The sequence below is a fragment of the Lepidochelys kempii genome, chromosome 8 (genome assembly GCF_965140285.1).
Source record: "Lepidochelys kempii isolate rLepKem1 chromosome 8, rLepKem1.hap1, whole genome shotgun sequence".
In the NCBI taxonomy this organism is placed as follows: domain Eukaryota; kingdom Metazoa; phylum Chordata; order Testudines; family Cheloniidae; genus Lepidochelys; species Lepidochelys kempii.
In genome coordinates, this window is record NC_136387.1 from 92,571,111 (window position 1) to 92,592,882 (window position 21,772).

At 39.7% G+C, this 21,772-nt stretch overlaps 2 protein-coding genes across 7 annotated transcripts in view; one reads left to right on the forward strand and one right to left on the reverse strand.

The window, feature by feature from the left end:
* The first annotated feature begins 1,186 nt into the window (after window positions 1-1,186).
* Window positions 1,187-17,474, forward strand: LOC140916591 (E3 ubiquitin-protein ligase RNF170). Its single transcript, XM_073358252.2, has 6 exons — window positions 1,187-1,281; window positions 8,060-8,135; window positions 9,897-10,005; window positions 13,828-13,901; window positions 14,423-14,533; window positions 15,946-17,474. The coding sequence occupies exons 1-6, from the start codon at window positions 1,244-1,246 to the stop codon at window positions 16,249-16,251; spliced, it is 714 nt and encodes a 237-aa protein (XP_073214353.1). The 5' UTR covers window positions 1,187-1,243; the 3' UTR covers window positions 16,252-17,474.
* A 2,246-nt stretch (window positions 17,475-19,720) lies between these two features.
* FGGY (FGGY carbohydrate kinase domain containing) overlaps window positions 19,721-21,772 on the reverse strand; it is a 191,843-nt gene continuing 189,791 nt past the window's right edge. For 4 of the 6 annotated variants that reach the window (XM_078854115.1, XM_078854117.1, XM_078854116.1 and 1 more), the window contains 2 exons: window positions 21,222-21,283; window positions 19,721-19,864 (listed from right to left, as the gene is read on the reverse strand). In XM_078854115.1, the coding sequence (XP_078710241.1) occupies window positions 19,783-19,864; window positions 21,222-21,283 (144 nt within the window). In that variant the 3' untranslated portion in view covers window positions 19,721-19,782. The remainder of the gene's footprint in view (window positions 19,865-21,221; window positions 21,284-21,772) is intronic. The other 2 variants (XM_073357532.2, XR_013636198.1) reach the window with 2 other exon arrangements.

A 21,772-nucleotide genomic window follows, 5' to 3' on the forward strand; every position in this document is an offset into this window, starting at 1 on the left:
GTGTCTGTTCCATAGATAAACAGACTTCAGCCTCCACAGCTGTCAGTCTGGCACCTTTCAAAAATAATTAACTCACATTATATATCTTATACACACAGCTATGAATAACAAACTATAGATATATACATTATACACAGACTGACACAGGTATGTGTAGATGTGCACAGCCACACACAGGTATGTAATTTGTCATCATTATATTTATAATGTTCAAAGTGGAGGGCATTCCTAGAGATTAATAACTAACAAGGAGTGCTGCGTATTGCACTAATCCCATCTGGTCATAGGGAAGTGCTTTGTTTGCCACATCAAAACTGTTGTAAGGAATGTCACTCACAAGAACAATTCAAAATACCATTTTTTGCTGTGAGTGCCATTATACTGTTACATTGCTGACATTTTTCCCCATAAGTGTCAGGGGGGCTACTCAAGGGCTGAAAAATCAAGCATGTGTTTAAATGCTTTGCTGGATTAACGCCAGAGGGCTCAGCACTATGCAGGATTGAGCCCTTAATAGAGCTTCTTATTAATTTTTCTGCTTTGCTCATTAAATTGTAAAAGAACCTTACAGGAATTAAAATGTACTCTTAGACTAGCTAGACCTTTTCCTGAGGGGCATGTACAAGAAAAAGGGACAAATCCCCTATGAAGATTACAGGTCTATCAGTTAAAATTCTTCGGGGTAATTATTTCTTCTGCTGTAGACCAAAAAAACCCAAATCACATGATTAATTGGACTGTGTGCTGCACAATCCATTTAAATAGTTATGCAATATTAAGCTATCACAAGTGTCTGGCAAGTATTAAGCCTGTTTCACCGCAGTACTCTAGCTAATCTCATATCTACACACTAGATAGGCTACTACTGTATCATATGATCATAATACTAGTGCATGACCTTGATCAAGTTAATATTTGAAGATAGTAATGCAATATTGCAGTTACATTTGTGTATCTTTTTAATCATGTTAAAAAAAACCGTTAAAATTCTAGGGGACCCTTGGGGGATTGAAAAAAGAGCTAAGTTGCTTTATTTGAAAAGAGGTTTCTTTCCTTAGTGGAATTTAGACAACCTAACACAACCTTGACATTAGGCAACCCAGTTAATAATTTACTAAGCTGAAGCCTGCCTTAATGAATTGTGTGTGATGACCCCACATCATAACACTTCTCTGTCAGCTGGCAGAAGAGAGAAGACGACTGACTAGCTATTAAAGCCCTTCACACAACTATAAAAGTAGGAATGCTAAGCCATACTTTATGCAGACCTTCGGAACCAAGGTAAGAAGAGTGCATAAGAATGATTATTGTGGTCTTTTATAGTAGAGTAAATGTTCCAGGTAAAAAAGATCCGTAGCATTTTAACTATCGGAAACCCAAACTTAAATCTGTTTTTGAAAAGGGGGAACTTTGGAACCAACCACCTCCTCCTTCCTTGCAGGATGTCGAATACTTTAATTTGCTTGTGGCCAGGTGTAATATGTACTGTGAAATAGTGATTGTGTCCAATTGCTGAAACTTATGGTTCTGTTTGCAGCACAGTACAATCAGCTTTTGCAGTGTATTATTTATGTGCATCCCTAGCTGCTGGTTTAAAAGCACTGTACTTTAAACACAGCCACAGCTCATGTATCACAGGGGTTTAACCCTGAGATAATGTGGTACCATAAATTTGAGCAAGTTTAAACTTCAGAGGTCTAATGTTAATTCTGAATAATGTCAGATGCTCCTAACAAAAAGCACTAATAACAGTTAACACTTTTCATCTACACAGTGCTTGTCAAACTTTAATTAATGCCTTTAAACACCCCTGTGAGTTGAACAAGTATTGCATGCTTCAAATTAAATAAAAATTGCATATGTGAAACTCAGAGGTTAAGTGACCTTCCCGAGAGCACTGAGGCAGAGAAAGGATTAGCTTTTTGGGCTCCCCATTCAATGCTCTAACAACTAGTTCACACAATTCCTGTGTGCACTCTTCTTAACCATATGCAAGGCACAATAACAGCTAAACGCTATGGGTCAGATTTTCAGAAATAGTTCAGCACACACAGTTAAGGCTAGTTTTTTTCCCCAAAGAGCTCTGCTTGCATTTAGACCCCAAAATATGAGGCCAGATTGTAAAATAGCTCAGCTCTCTCGAAAATCTGACCCTAAGTGTCCTATTGGGAGCTGCTGGGGACTGAACACCTTTGAAAATCTGGTCCTTATTTAGGTGCTTAAATGGGAGCAGAATTCGTTTGAAAATCTGGCCTTTAAGGACATGACATTGGTCTCTGAGAAAAGTATATAAACATAAGGATCTGATTTCAGAAAGGGAGACCTTCCAAACAATTTTTGAAAAGGAACAACTAAACCAACCCATATACACCTGTAGCAAATGTAAGATTTGACATCAAGCACTATATATCAACATCCAGTACAATTTTTGTATTTTTAATATAATAGTCTTCAAAGGCTGTCACAAGCACATGTAGCATAAAGAAGGAGTTCTAGCTCTTCTCCAGTTGGGAAAAGTTTTACTTAGATAGTGAGACTATCATCTCTTTTTCCCATTAAAAGGGATATGGTCTGATTAAGAATCATGGCCCAAATTTTCTCACTTAGGTTTGTAAAGTTCAGCACTTAAGTCTGTAGGTAGGTACCTAAACAGCTGTGGTCTGATTTGCAGTAATGCTGAGCACTCGCAATTCCCAGTGAAGTCAAGGTGAATTGTAGAACAACACTGAAAAATCAGACCATGCTTTTTAGGACCTGAATGCACATTCTGATGCCAAACTTTAGGCACATAGATTTGAAATTTTTGGCTGATATTTTTAAAGAATCAGATTTCATGTCCAGGCTGTAAATAACACTTGAAGTTAATAAAACTAACATTTTAACCCTCTAATTTATTGTCACACTGGTTATCTTGTTTCTGGTCAGATTATAGTCAATTTCGCTTTTAAATTCTACCATAAACTTGAAATACTTGGGCTGCAAACACTGCAGTGTAGGACAATATTTTAATTTAGTTAAAATTAATCTCTGATATGAAACTATGCTACCACCAAGAGGTGCTAAGAGTGGCACATCTTATTCTCTCTTCAGCAATAAGGATAAATTCTGCTCTCGGATCTTGACTCTAATAATCTCCTCTTTTACCATCCCCCTTTACCCCGCCCCACTAACACAATGGAACTTCTGGAGTTATAAGGTGGGCAGAATATTTGAGTTACCACCTTTGAGTTACTATGTAGTCTTGAGAATAGAATGCTTTCAGCCCTAACCAGGTGGGGTAACATGAAACATGAGAGCACTTTAGAACTTGGTTTCCATGTGTGACAGTTTGATACATTTAACTAGTGACAAGTCTAAGCCTTGAATATCTACAACCAAGGCAAATCCACAACTTCCTTTGCAAGCTTGTTCTCTTGCCAGACTATTCTTATAAAATGATTCCTAACCAACCTAAATTTTCCCATTTGCAGCTGGAAAATATAGATAGGAACCACGATAGTGTGCAAACTCACTTTACATAGCATCTGGACTAAGTAGGCTATCATTATGTGGTCTAAAATATCTGTTTTAAAATGCAGATACCTGTAATAAAGAGAACATTTTAAACAGGACACAAATAACTGAGAACACTTCAAGCCATTTAAAAATAATGGTGCTGACTATGGGATGTGATTAACTCTTTCAGAAATATTTTTCATCATGTGATGAGTCTAATTCTGATCTCATACCAGCATTATATCTATTGACATCAGTGGGGTTATTCCTGATTTATGACAGCATAAACGAGATCAGAATCAGGCCCAATGTATTAAATAAATGCACATATCAGATACATTTTCCCCACAGAATAATAAACTCTAAGAAAATAGTTTACTGTAAGACAGATCCTCAGCTGGTACAAACTGTCAAAGCTCTACTGATGCCCACATGGAGCTCTCCTATTCACACCAACTGAGGCTCTGTCACTGTATATTTGCCACTAATGGTCACTAAACAATTTACTGCTCTGCATCTTGTTCTACTGTGGTAGTTCTTCACAGAAGGCCATACAAAATATCCTGGGCCTGATTCTGATCTCAGATACACCAGTATAAATTAGGGAGTAACCCCTGTGAAGTTAATGAAGTTACACCAGAGTCAGAGGAGGATCAGGCCCTGTGTTTTGGCAATTTCTGGGAGAAGACTTAGCATTCATCTGCAACCCATATGAGAGGCCTTGGATTGTCTTGTTCCGCCTCTAATGTTTACCCCCAAATGGGTGGCTGACTCTGGTTTCCTGGTAATTTTCAGCAATGAAAAGACAATCATTACCAGTTTTTCACATGTTAAAAATAAATTAATCTTAGATTAAGAATATAATTATCATTTCCCCCTGATTTTTTTTTAAATTAAACTTTCTAGTGGGATAGAAATAATTAAATAGAATAAACATTTCAAGACCAAATGGGCCAGCAGCAATATGGGGTTAGCAAATAGAAGAATTAACCTGCAAGGTTTGGGCATTAACTGTTAATGGGTATATTACGATTCAGTTTGTAGATTAGTTTGATAAACCTGGGGGACTGCAGTAACAAGGACATGCGCATCTCAGTGACAGACTATTTCCCTTGCGGCATTCCAACTCTTTTCCCTTTGCTGGGATCTATTTTAGATGTTGGATTTAGTTCAAGTTAAACAGATGGCAGCTGTGTTTCTTTTTTTAAACCAATGGTTTAAATTACAAATGGGAGACTCAGGTCAGAGATAAGGATGCCTCTTATCTCCACTCACTTTTTATGGGAGTAGTCTGGCCCCATTATCCACAGCCCTTTGCACTGCTGAAACCTACCCAATTCTGGGATCACATTTCCATTTTGAAGAGAGATCACTACAGCAATCCAACCAGCTTCTAGAAGATGCTTCTCTTTAACCTGCTAAAACACTTAGACTAGAATTAAACCTCCAAGCGCAGAGCTCTAGTTACAGTACAATAATGTATTATCTTTATGGTGCCCCAGGCACTTCCACCAGCACAGCAGCTTGCAGACTCCACCTTAGCCCATGGCTGGCATAATCGACCCCTTAGTGAGTGGTTTCAAATATCACCCTGCATAAAGCCAGCCCAGATCCTGCAAACACATATGAGGTGCTTTTCTCACGTGAGCAGAGCCACTTCAGTGGGACAACTCACCTGAGTAAGGCTATCCATGCCCGTCAGTGTTTCCAGGAGCAGAGTCCAAACATCTCACAGGACCACTGAGGTGAGCAATAATAATCAACGTAAATTGACGTTTTTAAAATGACTTTTCACCTGGTTGCAGTTAATACCTCTACGATAAGGAAGCTATTTGATATTCTTGTATTGAATACTAATATTGAACCTTGCCTCTGCATCAAACATATTTTGCATCATTCACGGGGGCATAGTGGATTTTTGTGACGTTAATGAAAAAGAGCACATCTTGAATACTAAATACTGACTAAAGTCATCTTTCCATGCACTGCACACAAGTGACTTATCAAGACTGTCCCTGGTTTCCTTTGGGCTACAAAAGCAGCAGAAAATTATCTATTGATTAAAAAGGGTTCATTCTTAACTATGACAATGAAAGGTAACAAAAGAGGAAGAGGAGCCACCGGAAGGGTGAGATGAGTTAAGTTACTGATTTCCTTTCCCAGTGATGACAGTTTAATTTCTATATTAATGGGTAGTGCACTGGGCACAGATTCCTCCGTTTGGAAAGGGTGTGCTTTTAGTTGCCCTTGCATAAAGGCGGCGTACCTGAATGCTGCTCACATACTACACCATACCTGGGATATGTTCCTCCTTCCACTGAAGTCAACTGGAGTTTTGCTGACATTGACTTCAATGGGAGCAAGAACAGGCCTACGCCTGTCTATTTTTCAAAAAGGAATTTTGTTTCCCATTGGGGCAGATCAGTGAGCAGCCCATTGCTCAATGACAACAAAAATAGTTCTTCCTCCTTTCTCACAGTGATAGATATCCCCTTTGGTTTCTAAGATCCATTCTAGAAACCCCAGTCCATTTTTATATAAATAGAACTAGACTGAACATTGGAAGTTTGTAGAAATATCACTGCGAAAGGAACTGTGAAACGGCAGCAATCAGCCTCTTTTCTTACCTAGAATGTATTGTCTGAGGATGATCACAAGATCACAACGCTTAGAGGTAGATAAGTCTTATTAGATCACAGACTCCACTATTTTGAAAGGGAAGTATATAGTCTTACAATATCTCATGTAGACATATACGAGAAAATTTATATAGGAAAAAGTGCTTTTATACCCATGTATTAAATAGATTATTTTTTTTAAAAACCCATCTTTTGACTATAAGTGGTACTTTTCAGTCTGTCCCTGTCAGTATCTAGTCATCTTGTGTAAATAATTACGCCATGTACAACTCTGGCAGTACAGAACCCCAGTGTGACAAGATAAAATTCATTACCTGCTTGGCAATCAGGCTGAGACCTTTTTTTCCCACCTGCCTTAGGGATATGGGATGTATAATTGTAATTAATTGTAATGGGAACGAAGTGTCTAAATCTCTTACCCGGCTTTGGAACTCACCACTTTATCACTCAAAAATTACAAAATCTATCCCTCCTGGAGCACTTGTGGTACCTTGGAGAAAGCTTAGGCTCAAATAAAGTGGTTAGTCTCTGAGGTGCCACAAGTCCTCCTTTTCTTTTCGCGGATACAGACGAACACGGCTACTACTCTGAAACCTATCCCTCCTGGCTGACCCAAACACTTCTCTTTGTAGCCACTGAATAGGAGATTTCTCTTGTTTCACTCTCTAGAAAGCCCCCAGCCTTCTTTCCCAGAATGTAGGTGCAAACGTTTCTGTGGAGGATCAGAAATGCACCCTTTGGGGATGGATTCTGACATCTTTACACCAGTATAAACCTGGAGACGTTCCACTGGCAGCTTCAGAACCTGGCCCTCAGTCTTTGACTCTGCCAGGAAAAAGTCAAAGCCGTTGTAGCTGTGGTCAGAGTGGTCCTCCTCTGGGTAATTTTGTACAATCTGAAGAATTCCAAAAGGCAGGGCAGGGCAGGGAAGCAATGAAAGCTCTTCAGATGTACTTTTAGTTTATTTAAAATGTGCTAATTTCTATGGACCTAGTCCCCAAGTCAAAAGAAAAAGACAATCTAGGGGGTTGAATAAGCCACTCTAATAAGGATTACTAAAAGCCTACACATACCCACTTTCACCCACCTCCCCAAAGGGCATGGCTGGCCTTTTCTAAGATGCATATCCATGGAAAGATATTAGATTTTGTTTCTACTGCAGGAAAGCTGTTTTTATAGCTAATGGAGATTATTACAATATACGGCTAAATCTTGCAAGCCCTCCGCATTCTGAGTAACCAGTAATTTCAATTAGGACTTTTATCTCAGTAAAGCTACTGCCATTCTAGTCTGGCCTTTTCTTTTGATGTGAAATTTGTCATACTGGATGAAATACACAATGAAACAAAATAAGATCTTAATCTTGCAATTGTCCCAGTGTGGGTAGGTGCCTGAACCGTATGGAGCCGCTTTGAAATCAAGAGGCCTGTATAGGTGCAGGGATGTGCCTGTGAAGAACAACTTGCAGGCTCAGGACCAAGAAAGTTAACACATTAATCTTATTGTGGCGAGATCAGATTGCAGGAGTTAGAGAATTTTCCATCTCACTTCATTCAATAGGTAAATATCACAAGAAGATAAATAACTGCTTGCTTGGTAGCACTATATTTAAATTCCTTTGCTTTATTTGCATATTCTTGGGGTGTCATAATGAGGGGATCATTATCAGATTGTCATCTGACTTTCTGATTTTTAAAAAAATGTGATTCCCATGATGACTTGAGTACAGTGGCTAGTATTTTCAGTGTCTAAACATGATATTACACTTAATGGCAGCTCCTACTAGAAAAAAGCTTATCACTTGATGAGTTTATGCACCCATTTGTGCAATGACTCAACTCAGGAATCAGGACTAATATTGCATGACAACACAGTAATATCAACGTCGACCATTTTCTCAATGGCATAAACTCTGTTTTTCACAGGTTTGCTAATTTAAGTCAGCAGAAGATGAGTCATCTGGGAAAAGACTATAAACATTTGTCCCAGAGGAATCCTATCGTAAGTTCATTATTTTAAAACATATTTCAATATAAAATACCAAAGCAGTTTATACTTGTTGAGGTTCCAGAGGTCAGGTGAGCTTTTCAGAATTTCCATCAGTTACGGTCTGGGAATGCTGGGTTTCCCTTGACTCCATAGCTCAGTTACATAATTATAAACACATTTACTCTCTGTTTTTGTATGAGACAAAGCTTAAAAAAGTGAGTGCCCTATTACTTTTCAAACTGAAGGCTGATACATAATCCAATTAGGTAAAATATGCAACATGTGTAAACAAAGGCTATGGTCTCTGGGGCAGATCCTCAGCTGTCATCGTTCCATCAATGGAGCTGTGACAATTTACGTCAGCTGAGGATCTGCCCCTTTATGTCTAACTTTGATGAGATAAGAACTTACAAATATCCCCCATGAACCACGTTGGGAGCTGGGATATGTTAATGTGCTGTGCCACGTGTTTTTTAAGTCACATTGAGTTAAAATCTGTTTACCATGAGGTCATTTTTTCAGGGCTGCTGCAGTTGTTTGTCGTTCCATTTCCCCTACCTTAGGCTTCTGTGTTGTCAGTATCTCAGCAGCTAAGCAGGGTGCAACCTGGTCAGTGCTTCGATAGGAGATCTTTAAGGGAAACCCAGATTGCTCCATGAAGTGGGGATGGATTTTCATCAGGTGATAGTCTTCCTTCTAGATACTGCTGAACTAGCATCATTCCAGAACGTTAAGGTGGTCTATACTTCTGGAGAGGTCTGCTCTGATGAGAGGTGAAACTGAGAGCCTCACCACTTAAAACACCCATAGTAATTTTTTCAAGAGAACAGTTGTTCCCAGTGACTTGGACAAATTCCAGTGGGGTAATCAACATTCTATCTTAAATTATTTTGTCACTTAAATGACTGTGGTACATGAGACTTCGTTATGTTGCTGTGTGCGGTTATCCCTCTCCAGAGGTGGCTGCATTTCAGTGGTGGGTGCAGCAATTCATATCTCACACAAAGCATGTACAAGAAAGATGCTGTGCACATTTACAACAGCATGACTACAGAAGGAAGAGAATTTTGTCAATAGTTTTGTTATTTTATTTTTTTTAAATGTATTCTTCTTAGTTACAGATCTTTGTCATGCAAAGAAAAGAGTTAATTTAGATGGTGCTGATTTCAAACATATTAACTCAATGAACTGATAATTTTAGACTGTACTGTGGCATGAATACCTGGATTCATGCTCAGTTGTTTTGCAGATATACATGTTGGGCCTGGCTCTTTTTTCTTGGAAGAGATAAATTAATAAAAATTAACCCTATGCCTGATTTTTAGGTATGCATACACCCTAATCAGTTCATTCCAATATATTTAGGGCATTGCTGAGGAAGATGGAGGAGAATAATAGTGGCAGTGGAGGGCCAAAGAAATATTTGGACTACTGAGGCAGAATTTAGGGCTTTGAGTTGGCGATAATGATGAGCTACCAGGAAAGAGGCATGATCTGCTGGTCTGATCACATGACTGGAGGCCAGGAACCCCTGATTTCTAATTCTACCTCTGACACTGATCCCATCTCTGGCAGTGGACAAGTCACTTAACTTCTGCGTGCCTCATTTTCCCCATCTGTTGTGTGGAGATGATTCCTCACATGGCTTCTTGTGTAGTGAATGTTTATGAAGCTGTTTGAAGATGAAATGTGCTATTAATAATTATTAATAAACTGAATATGTCAATGAAAATATGCATCTACTAGAAATGTTTGATTTTTTTTCTCCTTTAGGAAGCTCTCAGACATTGGCAACCTCCTTATCACAGTGATTTAAGCTGCCCAATCTGCCTCCATACAGCTACTTTCCCAGTAGAAACCAATTGTGGACATATGTTTTGTGGTAAGTTTTCCAGATTAGCATGCACAGTGCTTGTGTAAATGAGTATGTACACCACAAACATTACTGAAATCTCAGGATGTGTGTGTACTTGTGGGCCCAAGCGTGAGCCCACTGAATCCATGGCAGTTCTGCCACTGGGAGTAGGATCATGCCCATCTTTGTTAATTTGAAATCACTAGAAAAATCAGCAATAACATTTGCCCACTGCCTTTACATGTATGAGGCGGTGAAAAGGTTTGAAATACCCATAAAGTCTTGAGGCAATAAACAGGCAACAGATACCTCTGTAGCCAGTCTTATATTGATCAGTTCCAGTGGAGTCCATGGGATGCACAAAAGGGTAGTAAATACAGATTGTAATATTTATGCAAAAACAAAGAGTACAAATACCGCATTCCTATAATGTTAAGGTTATGACTTTAAACATGAAGAAGCTAAGAAATGTAAAGATCAACTGATAATGTTAATTTATAATGTCACATACATTGCACATATGGGGTCCAATTTTGATCTCAGATCCATCTATACAGCTCCCATGGAAGTCAGCTTGAATTACACCCATATATCTAAGAGAACAATTGGTCTCTCTATGGGTATACTTTTAAAATCCACAAATCTCAATGGGATTGTTCTGGTCACATTTACACTGGTATAAAATTGGAGTAAGAGAGATCAGAATCCGGCCTAATATGTGCCATGAGGCGAGTTAAGATTACTAGGAGAGCCTTAACTTCTGGATGTCTTGACTTAGGAGTGTGTAAAATGGTAACCTTAATGTTACATAACTACAAGCTTTTATATTTTCCTATTTTTTTTTAAAGTAGAGGGGGAAAAAAGTTTAAATACCAGGGTAATTCCTCGGTGCTTAACTGAATTTTTATGCTGATGTAAAAATTGACATCAAAGGAGTGATGCTGGTATAAACTGGAACCATCTATGAACTGATTTCATGATGTACTTCCACTTTTGCACAGGCAAAAAACATTGTGCAACTATTCTGCTCTGGCTGTGTAAAAGGGTCTTAAAGCAGATGCAAAGTACATTTAAATTACAAGATTTAAGCTCCTTTGACAGAACCAGAACAGTATAGAGAGACTTTAGTGTAAATGAGAATAAAAGCATCAGACACTAATGCTTTGGCAGGGGTTTGGGGGGAGGAAGGACACACCATAAGCATATGCTGAAGAGACTTGTGGGACCATCTTCTCCTAGGACATCATCACATCCACTACTATGTGCTTAGGAAAGAAAACAGATCTCAGCAGTAGATGTGGGTAGGTGCATGGAAATGTGCTGGAAGATTTATTTTCTATTTGGTTATGGAACGTATCATTGTTCTATAGATCACCCTGCACAGCTTGTTCAAGAACACTACCTCCATCTTCACAATAAAAAGCACAGTGCAAAAAAATAATTTATAAAAATCAGGGAGCACTTCCTAGGAACCAGCCACTATACAAGAGTCTGCATGGGAATACTTCAGGAGTCTCCTTTTGTGGGTTGGGCTGGTGTACATGCATTGCTTTATAAAACGCACATGCACACAGAAAAAGATCTTGAATTTAATCCAAGCCAGAATAAATGTGAAGAAAATATATGGCCCCAAACCATGTTTCAAATAGTATCAGACAAGCTGCATTATACAGATTTTTCAAACGAGGAGAAAGACATAGCAATGAAGAATAATATTATCGTCTTTTCCTCTTCCCCAGACTTATTTCCCTTTCTTTCCTTAGACTTTGTTTTCCTCCAACTGTATAATCGTTTATTCTTCAAAACCATGATCCCACCCCAGTGTCATGCACATATTGTAAAATACCTGTATTTCTATAGAATCGGCCCCTGCACAATGTCTGCTTTTCATGTCTTAAATGAATACAACTTTAGGGTGGGACTATCAAAAAAGTGCATCATAGGCCTAAATCTGCCCTGACTGAAGTCAATGGTGAAATGCCTCGTGGTTTCCATCAGAACAGGATTAGGTCAATGCTGAGCACCTTTGATGAATCCCACTCTTACACAAAGTTTTATTTTTTTTTAAATATGGCCATCCCCTAGTTTTTCAAGCAGATTAACTGGAGATTTACAGAAAAGTCTGAATTTATTAGTATTGGTAATTCATACAGTTCGTCCCCAAGTTTTCATTTTGAACCATATGTTCAGGAAGTCAGGAGGAAACCTGATCTTGAACCAATATTTTTTTTTCTAATTACCAATAACCACAGAGTATTTCAATGAAGCCCCATGAACTCCCTCAAAAACAAGTGTAGCAAACTTGATTAAAACAGGATTTGCTCTAATTTATGAAAACACACGGACACACAAATACCTGAACTTCAGAGGGGTCTTTCCCTTCCTGAGATCCTTTACAAAGGGTTCAACAGGTAACATTTTTAATTGCCATGGGTTGCTTTTTTAAAAGCCATTGGAAAGCTAAGGTTTGATCATGCATTGAGATCCGATTGTCTTCAGGGGGGCTTGGCATGAGTAAAGCCATCTGCCCACCTAGATCCTAGTGCAGGGTAAGGGCCAAAGCAGCTTCTGCATCCAACATGAAGTTTTTTCTATCTGAGCTTTGCACACATGAAAGCTTGGAGCTGGGTGCCAGGCTGCCTATATATGTACAACATGGGGATTTAGCTATAGATGCTGTCCATTTTCAAAACTGAGCGTTTGCACAGGCCAACAAGAAATAAGGGCTGTAAGAAAACAAACTGCACTCAAACAAAAACAAATGTTAAACATTGCAGCCATTGTTTCAGAAATTGGGGTGAGGCTCCCTTACAAAAAACAAACAAACAAACCCCTAACTTTTGGGCCAAATTTAATATCCCTAATAGCATTTCTGTTATATAACATCCCTAATAGCTATAGACTTGATTTCATATGCACCACTTAAAACATTATTTCTCAGATAGCCACCCTTCTGAAGCATGATCCTAAAAAAGAAAGTATGATTACTGATTTTTCCTAAATTATGGGCTCCCAAAGACTTGATATTATAGGGTTGCTCATGAGTGCCCACCGGCTGGTACAGGTTATTTTTAAGAATAAAGAGAATGAAAGTGCAGTTCAGCTCTATAAAATGAGAATCAAAAATGGCATTTTGGGGTTCCACAGTTATTTTCACTGCTGTTCATATCAAATCTGATCAGTTTACAAGTTAAAAGATTTTTTTCTTACGGTCAGGCTGGCAAGCAGAGCCTGGGATCTGAAAGTCAAGCTGGGCTCTTTCTGGGTTTCGGGCTGTTATATCAAATACTGCCCTCGGCAGCGCTTGTGCAATTGCTCTATCATCAAACTGTGGCCTGAGTTATACCTGTGCAACCCTTTGTCTTCAGTGAAGTTGTGTAGGTGAAACTGAGGATATAGTATAAGGACAGAAGAGTTGCCTCGATGGGCATGCAATTGGAACTTACCCATTCTGTTGACGAAGAGGACAGAGACGAATCCAGCAGTTCCACAGAGATGACAGCAATAAAGAGTAGTAAAAAAAATTTTAGTCACTAAGAGGCAGTTTCTCATCCCCTTATTCACGGTGATGAGCACCTTATTCCAAACGTGGCCCTGTGGAGGTCAATGGGGCTCCTTTTGGAGTCAGGTCCTATTCTACTTCAGAGTCTCACCTGAAAGAAGCAGATATGTCTCTGAATACACAGAAGGAGCAGTGCCATTTCTACACCATCACTTTTCAGAGTGGCGTCTAGGCAGATATAATGGGAGGAAAAGGGGCTATTAACTTAGATGGCCTCCCTGTAAATCTGCTTTACCTAAATATTCTCCAGATCATGCGTCTTAATATAACAATTTTGCTTTTTGTAGGTTCCTGTCTAATTACATACTGGAAACATGGCTCCTGGTTAGGAGCAATAAACTGTCCTCTCTGCAGACAAAAAGTAAGAGTAATTTCTATTCGATACATCTGCTTTTTGACAGTTAGTGAATTAAGAGCAGAGATATCAAGGGTAATATTTGTACAGCCTCTTATTTTCTAGCATCTCAAAACCCATTTAGGCTGGAATAGCACTACAGTCATTTGCCTCTGTCATCTGAAGCCTGTCCGATCAGAGTACGCTGTAAAATATGAAATGTGCCTGCCTCCCACCCCCACATAGTTGTTGAATCTCTGGCATAAATATTTCATAAACCCAAGACAGAACTTCTTATCCTCATCTGACCCTTGCCAGAGGCTGCACATTAAATTGAGAGAACATACCCTCCTTTCAGAAGGAGAGGATTTGCATGTAGGAAATGGAGCCACTGACATGAAACTTGGAGCCAGGCAAAGGTCATTGTGACAGAAATATTGACAGGCATAATAAATTGCAGAAGAGTATTTTTCTTACTGCTCCAAGACCCGCATTGCTTTGCATTCAGCTGTATAGTTCTAACGCTCATTTTTGTTTTCCCTGGGAAGGTGATTCTTCTGTATAATGCCTCTGGTGAAAACCAACAAGATAACCCAAGCAAGTGCATTGTACGTGACATCAGAGATTACAACAAGCGTTTCTCGGGACAACCTCGACCTGTAAGTGCGGATATTTCTACATATGCTTAATTAGCCCCATACCAAGCTGCAGTGGGTTGAAAGAGACTGAGCAATGTGAAAAGAGACTGAGCAAACTAATTTGTCAGTATAGGAGTTCCATCTTTGGGTTTTCACACTGTTTGTAGCTTTGTAAGGAAGTAGTGCCAGTTACAGCAAGGCTCAACGTTCCCATTAGCCAGGTGCCCCGCGGCAGGTGCTTTTGACCAGCGTGCTTAGGTCCCTGCTCAGTCATTCTGGAAGGGAGGGGAAAACAAGTGGGGAGATTAGGCAAGGGAGAAGAAACTGAACTAGAGATGTGCCAGACTGGAATATGTGGCTCAACTTTGAACCCCAAGATCTTAGCTTGCCTATAGGGGTTCATTTCTAAGTCAGATCTAAACCAGAAAGGAGTTATCATCTTTCTGTTTGGATGTGGCCAAACTCTCAGGGGTGAAGCCAGCATGGCTGTTCACATCGCCTAGGGTGTAAACTATCCACTGAGCCCAAAATCCCAGCAGGTCTGGAGGCTCAATGCGCAATGGGACAGCTGGATAAGATGAAGGCTAGATGTACATGTATTCCATAAGTCATGCTCATTTCTTGCTAGACAACATATGTTGCCTGCCCTAGGCAGCTCTTCCTTTCCTCCTGGTGGAGGGCCTGCTAAGGGCTACAGATCCTACTTTAGCCTCTGGGCTGGAGGTTATTTCTTCAGGTTAATAGTTTTCCTTACTTTGTTAAACCATTCCAATGACCAAGGGAAAATCCAGATATTATATTTCCTCTTGTATATTTATTCCAGGCATGGATCAGTACATAGTTTATCAATTTAATATATTAAAAGGGCAACAGAGTGGAGCAGGAGCTAGCGGTTGCCTGTACCGTATGGAAAAACTGGTTATCTTAAAGGGTCACTGGGTATCTTGGTATCATAGTACCTGCTATTGCCAGTAGGGTCTCAGTCCTATGGTCCCTCTTTATATTTACCTCCCCATGCCTGGAGTTTTGCCTGAGAAAAGACTGCTGGATTGGGCTGCCAGAACCAGATTTTCAAAACAGCATACAGTCACATGTTGAAGCACTTAGCACCCACATTTTCAAAAGAGATCAGCAGTCAATACAGCAGTTATGGTTGGATTTTCAAAGGGCACAATACCACACATAATGCATTGTTTTGAAAGTCTAGTCTTTTATTTTGGTATCTGAGTGGGAGCTGAGCTCTTTTGAGAAGATCTGTCTCTGAATCCTGGAAAATAAGTGAATAATGTAGCTGGACTTGGACATTAGAGGTAAATCTTGCAATTAAGAAATTTTAGACTAAAAACATTGATTAGAAGCTTATCTGGTAACCAAAAAAGCTCCATGTAGAGAAAATAATATCACTTCATAACCTAATGCAACTGAATATTTAGTTTGCAGATTACCTTTATGACATGCCGCTACTCCTAAATCTTGCCTTAAGAGGAATCTTCACCCTGGGCGGTCTCGTTTGGATCTTCTTCCTAAGAATTGTTGTTTGCTCCTTTGGGACCATCATGTGCTTAACTTCCCGATTTGACGTGATGCATGAACCTCTTTGTGGAATCCTTGCAGCAGCTGATGACCTAGTTGTCATTTTCCTCCTTTTAATTTGCATGTTTAACATTTGCCAGCAAATGGAATCAGAAGGTATAAATATGGCAAGTTCTACAACTCAGAGCATGCTGTCGGAATCCTGATAAACTCAAACTTCTACTTCTTTGTGAGTGTTCATCATACTGCGTCAGGCTTCTCCATGACTCTGGGGGCAGCATGGGATGGATTGATTTTTGAAGAACATTCTAATGTTGACCTATAGTGGAGTAAGACTCAGTACACTTGCCATGGCCAAGTGATAAATTTGTGCAAATGCTCACAAGGCTGTTTTTAATACAGCTACGTATTTACTAGGTTCCTGCAAGGTGAAGCAGCCTTTTATGTGACTTCCCTTAACATACAAGACCTGAAATGACAGAGTCCAGGAGCTATGTGTAACCCACACACCTCCTGGGTGTGGTGTTCTGTCCTATGTAGTGGCACCAAGACCACTTAGAGAGAGATTAATGAGTTTGCTCTACAGCCTTAGCTAAGAGGCATATGGCTTTTAGCTCATACACTAGTGGCTCATGCACTAAGCTCCAGAGGTCCCAGGTTCGAGCGAGCCCACTGACGACTGGGGTCTGTTGGCATTACATATGCACAAAGCCTAAAATTGCACAGCCGGTCACTTTATACCTAAACATTTTTTAGGAAACCACTTTACATCTAAGGAGTTACATCTCAGTTCTGATTTACCAAATTTTATCTTGAGAACAAGATAGTCTTATTACTATAGAACTTGCTAAGATACCACGAGTGTAGCACGGGGAATAAAATGTCAACTACGTGGTTACTCTAAGAGGTTGTCTGTAGGTGTTTTGTGCCACCAGAGTTTATTACAATGAGCTCATCCATCAGATTACGAACTTTCCCAGGTACCTGTTTAATTGTAATCTTGATGTTAAAACAGACAATGTGAATAAGTTCATAATATTAGCTTGAGTCAAAATACAAAATGAAATAAAAGTACTCTGAGGAGAGTGAAATAAAAAGGGATTGGAAGGCTTATGCAAGGAATCTGAATAAATCTTTATCCAACTCTCAAATATATGACCACAAGGTACAATTTTTAGCCGCTTCCTTAAGCTCTGTGCACCTGAGTTTTAACAAAGTCAGCATTGTTACTCGTTTCCTGTGAACTTTGTATGCTCCCTGGAGTTTCCTTGTAAATCCCTGTACTAGTTCAGCAAAAACTATCAAGGCCAAATTGATGATGATATAAATAGTAGGAAGCCCATGACAGACTTGTTGGGGGGTTTTTTTGTGCAAGTAGTTAAAATGATTGGGATACTGCAAGAAAACACTGCATTCTGTCCATATATAATCTGTGATATGTATTGAAAGTAACAAACTACACTTCACATGTTACTTGTAGATAAATGTATATATAAAAATAAATATATGAATATTTATTGTTTACAATATACTGGTCTCGAACAGTCATGTTTGTGGGATTTTTTTGGGTGACATATTTTCAATTGACATAACTTTTAACATCCTCTTGAAGTTCATGCTATGATATACCAATATTGAACCCCACTTTTCCCCGTTATTTACTGTGTTATGTTCCCCCACTTTATACCCTTCAACTCTCATTGTTTTTAATTATGAACTCAGAAAGCATATATAGAGAAATCTTTCCTCAGACTAGGTACTATATGGAGGGCAGCAATTGCTTTTCCATGAGCGCCAAGGCAGGAAATATATTGTGTCTTTTCTTTAAAAAAAAGTGGCCAGATGTTTTTGAGTACGGATTACGAACATTAATTTTTGTAAAGAAACTGGGTTTTATTTTTAAAAGTACCCTGAGTATAATTTTGTCATCACGTAACTCCTGTTTGCACTTAGCGTGGAGTTACGGTGTATGCTATCACTAAAGAATGGAATTTCTGTTAAGCCAAGGGCATAAAGTTGTACTCTTGTTATTGCGGTTGTATAGTAAGGGCTCAGTGTGAGAGTGGCCAAACAATAAGCTGTGAGTTTAGGCGTTGAAAATGTTGTCACTGGTGATCTAGAATAGGGTCACAATTAGTTTGCATGGTCTGTTGTGTGCTTTTTAAGGCTGCTAAGATACCTCTCTCTATAACTCCACCTTTGTTCCCCTTTCATGGTGAATGCTGTCTCCTTTGCTTTTTAAACAGGGTTAAAGCCCTAACTTGCTGGGCACTGGTGTTCAAATAATAACAAATACACTAATCACGGATAAGTAACAGGAGGTTTCTCCTGTGAGACTCTTAGTGAAGCCATTGGGGGTGCTCAGATTCTTGCAGGATTGGGCCCTCATATCTCACAAGGGAGCCCTGTTTATCTTTGGTTTGCAATACACAGCATGGGAAGTTTTTTGTGCAGGCATAAATGCAGGACTGGGGGAAGCTGACCTGTGCCTCTCCTGCACTTACGCTATATTGGAGCTCCACGCTCAACACTCTCAGTTTCATGCCTCCTGTGTCATCTGACACAGGCCCTGTCTGTGATGTGGGGATGGACACAGATTCACCTGGACAGCTTCACTGGTGGCTATATGAGAAGCAGCCAGCAGGACGTTTTATTAGCATCCATGAGTCACAGAAAGGCACCTGCATTATATCTCACAGCCAAGTGTCTGACGTGGCAAGGAGGGGGAAATCACCCAAATAAAAACGAAGGCCAATCACACTTTTTCCCCTGAAATTACTTTTGAAATTTGTGGTGTGTCAGAGAAAAAAACACAAATTCCAGGTCACAAGCATGTTTCCAAAATATCAGCACCCAGGCAGAAATGCTATCATCAAATTTTACCCCCCAGACAGTAGGAGTTGACCATGAAAATTCAATGTCAATCTTAACTGTACCAGGTGAGTGGTACTAAAATGAAACGGAGCAGTAGGCCTGCATTGCTAGTCATCTTATGAAACAGTACAGCAGAATCCATGTTAAAAATGCATGCATTTCTATCCTAGCCATTAGCGGTTTGCCTTAGTGAGTTAATTAATTGACGCCTTCTGCTTTTCCAGCTCACGATCATTACCTGATTGTTGGCACTGGCAGCATGTCTGTTTTTTTAACTGGAGTCCATGATCAACTAGAGCAGTGGTTCTCAACCAGGGGCCCAGGGGACCCTGGCGGGCCATGGGCAGGTTTCAGGGGGTCCGCCAAGCATAGCTGCTATTGGACTCGCTAGGGCCCAGGGCAGAAAGTCAAAGCCTCGCCATGCAGGATTGCAGCCCAGGGCCCCAGGCCCCATCACCCGGGGCTGAAGCCAAAGATTGAACAACTTAGCTTCGCAGTACCCCTTGTAGTGTGGGGCCCTGAACAATTGCCCTGCTTGTACCCTTCAATGCTGGCTCTGGCTTTTATATGCAGAAAAACAGTTGTGGCCCAGCTGGGCCATGGAGTTTTTATAGCATGTTAGCGGGGCCTCAGAAAGAAAAAAGTTGAGAACCCCAATCTATAGTTCAAAGGCGAGCAGTGGCTTGAAAGATTACTCAGTGCAGCAGCATGCAGTGAAAGTACTAGATTTTTAAATTAAAATTAGAAAGAACATTTTTGTTTTAAATTGAATGACACACTGAGACAAAATTCGTATGAATTTTTAATTGTAAACCTCTGGGAAATCTGCGCTCCCTGTAGATCCCAGACTATATGACTGTTGGTTATATGCCTTGCATGATGGCTTTATACTCTCTCTGATGTTCAACAAGTTTCAAAAACACTTCATACTTCTTGTCATAAAATCTGTGTAAAAAAAATTAAACAAATTTAAAGTTCCGAGGCAATTTAAACACCCCACAATAGGCATGTTTACTCTAGCCAGGGAAGCACCAGAAGTGGTTTTGACTCAGTTATAAATGACAATTTTATTGGCAGTAGAGTGCTGTGTTTTGCCAGAGCTGACTTTTTACCCAGACAAGTGATTTCAAGTTATAATTATACCTTTTGCTTACCCTAAACCTAGCTTTGATTTTCAGCCACCCTCTCCTATGCAGAATTCTCTGCTGGTGTAAAAGAAGGCAAGTCCATTGACTTTAATGGCATATTGCCCATTTACACCCACCAACAGAGAGAACTTAACCCCAAGGGCCTAATCCTTTTCAAATATGACTAATGCCTCCCCTACATTTAGTCAAATCCTCCCTGCTCTTTGTGCTGTCTCATGCTAAGAGATACTGGTAACTCCTTGTTCCCCAGCTGCCAATGAAGGTGAGAGAAAGCAAGATTTTCACCCTACAAGCCTGGAGAAAATGAAAGCAGTGGCTGCATCACATACAATAATTTATAATTTCCCTCTAACTGAAAAATGTTTTGCTCTCTCTGACTGTTCTTAAAATCTTGATCTGTGCTGCATTTTACCACAAACCTTTTCCGTTTCCCCTCAGCAACAGAGGGACATACACTTATTTCACTTGCTAAGCTGTATGAAAAATCAAACTTTGGATAGTACATGGACCCGAGTAGCTCCAAAGTGGGACAGTCTATTAATTTATTTGTAGATGTTCTAATTGGCCAGCAGGTGGTGCTCACACACTTCTACTGCACATTCATCGACTGCTCTACAGAATCTGCTGTCCAGTTTAAGGCTACTGCTACCACGGTTCAGATTTAACCAGAACACAGTTTTAAGGGTTAGGCATTTTTACTCAATGGAATAGGTCAGAGCCTTCATGCTATGGTGAGGGATGCCTTAGAAATACATAGCTGGAATGGAGCTATTCCGGTATAACATATACAGCACCATAATGCAGGTCCTTAACTAATTCAGCATCTCCAAAATGTGAGTGTCCTTGTCTTTCACCTCAAGACGGTTGTAGTATATGGAGATTATAATGCTAGTTTGTTAATCATGGGTAAAATTTTCAAGGAGCCTACATCAGTTCTGAAAATGGGGCCTAGACTCCTGAATCATTTAGGCACTTTTGAAAATTTTACCCCACGCCTTTTTACGCTTCGTTTGTGACATTTCCCTGCTAACATACAATGTAAATAGGGACACAGATGTTACTGCACTCAAACAGGGCTAGAAGCAGACAGGCATTTACTTTGGTTGAAGTGATTGCTTCACTCTCATAAATGGATACTTAAAAATCAAGATTACCTTTTATCCCTGTGGTTTGGTAGCACGATTTTCCCGATTTTTCCCATTCTCTCCATGGCCTCCTGTTAAAAGATAAATACAAGCTGGAAATGCCTCCTTTAATTTAAAATACTTTTTGACAAGAACAAAGTTTTTCAAAAAACCTATCAGAACATTATTAATGTATTTTGTTTCAGGTTAACAGAACAGATGTCTTAAAATATGTTCAATCCCATTATAAAGTAGTCATGCGAACAAAGTACAGTACTATAGACTCTTCAATGAGGCAAAAATCGGTTCTTTTTTCTTACTAAGAGTCTGGGGAAGAGCGGACTATCTTCTATTATTTATGGTAACTGGAGGAAATGATACACACATCCCTGGGGAGCTGATTTCTCTAATAAAGTGGTATTTTAGAAGAGATCTCTTAATCCCTTTTCCGAAGTATCAATTCCCTGAAGCGAGGCAGGCCAAAGTGTGCTCCAGAAGCCAAATGTAACTCGTGAAGTTCTGCAATGTAGCTCACGGCTGCCCTCATCTTCTCATACTGAGCGGCAGCAGGCAGAGCTCCA

What these genes read in the sequence shown, in the direction of transcription:
- LOC140916591 (XM_073358252.2), top strand. Translation starts at nt 1,244, where the DNA reads ATGCTAAGCCATACTTTATGCAGACCTTCGGAACCAAG. An exon ending in TGCAGACCTTCGGAACCAAG is followed by an intron (nt 1,282 to 8,059) that starts GTAAGAAGAGTG and finishes TGTTTTTCACAG; the next exon opens with GTTTGCTAATTTAAGTCAGC. An exon ending in TGTCCCAGAGGAATCCTATC is followed by an intron (nt 8,136 to 9,896) that starts GTAAGTTCATTA and finishes TTTCTCCTTTAG; the next exon opens with GAAGCTCTCAGACATTGGCA.